This window comes from Pinus tabuliformis, chromosome 6, assembly GCF_031772625.1.
Source record: "Pinus tabuliformis cultivar Carrire ecotype Pingquan chromosome 6, CPIR1, whole genome shotgun sequence".
Lineage (NCBI taxonomy): Eukaryota > Viridiplantae > Streptophyta > Pinopsida > Pinales > Pinaceae > Pinus > Pinus tabuliformis.
The window spans coordinates 195,314,905-195,318,311 of record NC_142292.1 but is presented as its reverse complement, the minus strand read 5'-3'; the positions used below and the strand labels follow the sequence as shown (position 1 = coordinate 195,318,311).

At 34.8% G+C, this 3,407-nt stretch overlaps 1 protein-coding gene across 1 annotated transcript; it reads left to right on the top strand.

Moving 5' to 3' along the window:
• Positions 1-268: 268 nt before the first annotated feature.
• LOC149258131 (putative inositol oxygenase) lies at positions 269-2,969 on the top strand. Its single transcript, XM_089401803.1, has 9 exons — positions 269-370; positions 607-748; positions 858-939; positions 1,668-1,872; positions 2,064-2,123; positions 2,328-2,380; positions 2,508-2,630; positions 2,723-2,792; positions 2,887-2,969. The coding sequence occupies exons 1-9, from the start codon at positions 352-354 to the stop codon at positions 2,967-2,969; spliced, it is 837 nt and encodes a 278-aa protein (XP_089257929.1). The 5' UTR covers positions 269-351.
• The last annotated feature ends 438 nt before the right edge of the window (positions 2,970-3,407 follow it).

Sequence of the window (3,407 nt, the reverse complement as noted above, 5' to 3'; positions counted from 1 at the left end):
TTCCTTGCAGGTCCTTTCAGTGATTCATTCAGATTTTAAGCAAAGCAGATCAGCCTGCAGACTTAATTTAATTCAATTGCAGATGACAATCATCGTTGAAGGTCATCACCTTCTATTGAAATGCAATGAATTTTTATTCTTTTATTTCATTAAATTCCAATTAATTTCTTACTTTCTTAAAATCAAATACGAATAAATCAAATTAGATACTTAAAATTGGATAAAACAAAGGTGAATCTTCGTGAAGGTTAATATCATTATCATAATCAATACGGGCAGGTCCTTTCAGTGATTCATTCAGATTTTAAGCAAAGCAGATCAGCCTGCAGACTTAATTTAATTCAATTGCAGATGACAATCATCGTTGAAGGTCATCACCTTCTATTGAAATGCAATAAATTTTTATTCTTTTATTTCATTAAATTCCAATTAATTTCTTACTTTCTTAAAATCAAATACGAATAAATCAAATTAGATACTTAAAATGGGATAAAACAAAGTTGAATGTTAGTGAAGGTTAATATCATTATCATAATCAATACGTTTACTGAAACACAATTATTAATTTCATGAATACCAATCTGATAAGATGATTTTCTTTTGCAGATCCCCTCCTACAAGGAAATGAGATCAACAAAACTCAAACAGGCCAGGACGAAGTCGACCATTCACAATCCCACGTTCTTCAGTTGGATGGTGGTTTTGTCACACCAGACAGGCACAGCAATGCCTTCGGCCATGATTTCAGGTTTTGAAACCTTACACACTCTTGCTAATTTTCTTCTCTGGGTTTTACACATCCGAGCATTTTACCAGCTAGATCGTCGAATGACAAACTAATGGTTGAGCCCTCACAGAAACTATGAAAGCCAAAGCGAGAGGCAGACTGGTGTGCAAGAGTTTTACAGACTTAATCACATCAACCAGACATATGATTACGTAAGTCCTGCACTCTCATTGCTAATGTCTCCCTTAATTATAAGTGTTCTCGTAACTTTTTCTACAAAGGATACATTGCTAGTGTCTCCCTTGATAAAAACTAAGTTGCTATAGACTTCGCTGGTTGAAAATATGACCATGAAAAAAAGTTGCTATAGACTTCCTGAGCAGCTTAAGTCTATTGCGGATTCTCTGAATAATTTAGTATCCCACAGATATGGATGGATGATTCCGAGATATTCTGGGAGTCCACAATGGATATAAAGATGAGTTTCATGACTTTATTTTTTGAGTAGAGATGTTTTTTTAGATTTTCATGTATGGATGTTTTTTTAGATTTTCATTTTCTGAGTATGAATGTTTTCTTAGATTTTTAATTGTCAAATTGTACGGATATTTTTTAGACTTTTAATTGTCAAATTGCTGGATGGATATGGTCTTTTGTCTTATTAAAAAAAATTTCATGGGGTAATTTGATATCTAGTTTAATATAATCTTAAAATTAAATTATTATTACTACACTACAAAACTCCTCCTTCGTAATTCTGCAGGGTATAACTATAATTATATACTGAAATCAATCTGAGAGGCAAAGAACTAGAAAATTCTCTGCTGCATATGACAGCTTGAGGCACAATATCTGGACTACATCAAAACTGTGCGACCACATTGGTGTACACATGACTTTGGTTATCCACAGTGATGTTTTCTTTTTTGTGTGGTTGCAGGCATTAAGTAAGCGCGAACATTATGGTAGGCTTGACAAAACTGTTATGAGCATCTGGGAATGTTGTGAACTCTTAAACGAGTTCGTAGATGAGAGTGACCCTGACCTCGATGAACCTCAGATAGAACACCTGCTACAAACAGCAGAGGCTATTCGTGAAGATTACCCCTATGAAGAGTGGCTTCATTTGACTGGCCTCATCCATGGTATGAGTTACACCCCATCTGACTCTTTGCATTCATACTAACTTGTGCAGCAAACCAACAGAGATTCTCTGCCAGAAATAGCATGATTCGTTAAACAACAATCTATTTCAGTATATGTCATAGAGATTATACTTCTAGTTCAGTTGTGATTGGGTTATAGATGAAATTGTGATTGAGAAAAATGCATGCAGATCTGGGCAAGGTACTACTGCATCCTAACTTTGGAAGGGAACCTCAATGGGCAGTTGTAGGTGAGAGCTCATTCAACATTACCCACTGTAAAATGAAATGGAATGTATCCATCATTTACATCTCTCATGCATTTAGCTTCCTAAGGACTCCTGGATGACATTTTAGTTATAATTGGCGGATACTGGATTCTTCTGGCAATGGACTGGGTTGGTTGTTAATGATGTCTAATAAAAAAAAAAAATTGCATATCTGAACTTATACAGGTGACACTTTTCCTTTGGGATGCGCTTTCAGTGAAACCATTGTTCACCACGAGGTAATGTATATCAACCTTCTCTCTTCATTTTGCAACTTCGTATTTTTCTGAAACATTGTTCTTGGTCCATTGCAGAGTTCATGTGATACATCAATAATTAAAATCTTTTTCATATCGTTGTGTGTAGTTTTTCAAGGACAATCCAGACTTTCACAACCCAAAATACAACACAAAATACGGGGTGTACTCTGAAAAATGTGGACTGGACAACGTTCTTATGTCATGGGGTCACGATGAGTACATGCACCTGGTAATATACTTTCAGAAAATAAGCCAACATATCATTTCATTTCATGTCTACATAGAATGGTTGATTGTTTTATTCATCGATGGATGGAACAGGTGGCTAAAATGAATAACACAACATTACCTCCTGCAGCTCTCTTCATCATAAGATTTCACTCTTTCTACCGTAAGCAAAACAATATCTCATTTTCTTTGTAATCCTGAAAATGCTGATTTGACTGGACTAATAACACATCTGATGGGTTGTGTATTTGTTGCAGCTCTGCATCGTGAAGGTGCGTACATGCACTTGCTGAAGGATGAAGATAAGGAGATGCTTGACTGGGTTAAATGTTGGATTTAGAGACGTCTAATTACAAATATTAAGTTGGACATACGTGCATTGTGATTATAATGTCAAATAGTGTCAACGAGATTACATTTATGTAATGATTAAAACATGCCAAATAATGTGACTAATTAAACCATGGCATTATACTTATTTAAATAAGGATTTGGATACAAATACATATAGAATAATGTTAATCAATTACAATTGTTAATGGACCGATTATAATTGATTAAAAATAATAGCAGTAATAAATTTGAGCTGAATAAGGAAATCAGAATCTATTCTGATTGATTGATTGATTGATTGATTTCAAAATCTGAAATTTCAGATTTCTTGACAGACTTGTTTCAGCTAAATTTTAGGCTGCCCTAGGATTGGGGTTTTGCACTGCTATAAAAGGGCTGAGTCTCCAAGGCTTGCAATCACTCAGAAAAATTGTCTGCTCCATTG